This window comes from Geospiza fortis, unplaced genomic scaffold (genome assembly GCF_000277835.1).
Source record: "Geospiza fortis unplaced genomic scaffold, GeoFor_1.0 scaffold30, whole genome shotgun sequence".
Lineage (NCBI taxonomy): Eukaryota > Metazoa > Chordata > Aves > Passeriformes > Thraupidae > Geospiza > Geospiza fortis.
Genome location: NW_005054687.1, coordinates 85,994 through 86,776, shown reverse-complemented (window position 1 = coordinate 86,776; position 783 = coordinate 85,994). Strand labels below are relative to the sequence as shown.

At 70.5% G+C, this 783-nt stretch overlaps 1 protein-coding gene across 1 annotated transcript in view; it reads right to left on the bottom strand.

The window, feature by feature from the left end:
• The window catches only part of LOC102039906 (filamin-C), a 30,170-nt gene that overhangs the window by 25,691 nt on the left and 3,696 nt on the right, over nt 1-783 (bottom strand). The window contains 2 exon segments of the mRNA XM_031065136.1: nt 63-213; nt 492-670. Coding sequence (XP_030920996.1) covers nt 63-213; nt 492-670 — 330 coding nt within the window.

Sequence of the window (783 nt, the reverse complement as noted above, 5' to 3'; positions counted from 1 at the left end):
GAAACCTCCCCCCCGTGCCGCCCCCCTGTCCTGGGACCCCCTCAGGCCCCCCAGCCCCGTACCGGGCCCGTAGGCGCGTGCACGGCCGGGCTCGGGGAGCCGGGGCCGCACGGGGGCCCCCGGCCGCAGCTTGGCCTTGGGGAACTGGGACAGGTACGTCATCACCGAGTGCTCGTCCACGTTGGGGTCCACGATCTCCTCGGGGGCGATCACCTGGTGGGAAGCCCAGCACCCGTCAGACCCTCCTGGCACCCCCACCCAGGGGGACCCTGCTGGGGAACCCCCCACACCCACGGGATCCATGGGGCACCCAAATGCCCCGGGACCCCTGTGGATCCCCAAGGACACCCCCAGACACGTCCTTGCACCCGCAGCATCCTCTTCAGTGCCCCCACCCCGTTCCTGCCCTGCCCCGTATCTGGGCGAGTGCCAGTGCCCCTCCACGCACCTGGGAGACCTCCGCAGTGCCCCCCACGCCCCCCATGCCGTACCTGGGGGACTCCCAGCCAGTCGTCGGCCTGCTGCATGGCCTCCCGAGCATTCTGCACCGGCTTGTTGGGGTCCCACTTCTCCCAGTCTGGGCACAGACCTGGGGGGGCAGGAGGGTCAGGGGCGCACCACGTCCTGACCCCCGTCCTGTCCCCGTCCTGTCCCTGTCCTGATCCCCATACTGAGCCCCAACCTGTCCCTGTCCTGACCCCACATCCTGACCCCCATCCTGATCCCCATCCTGACCCCCGTCCTGACCCCCACATCCTGACCCCCACATCCTGACCCCCATCC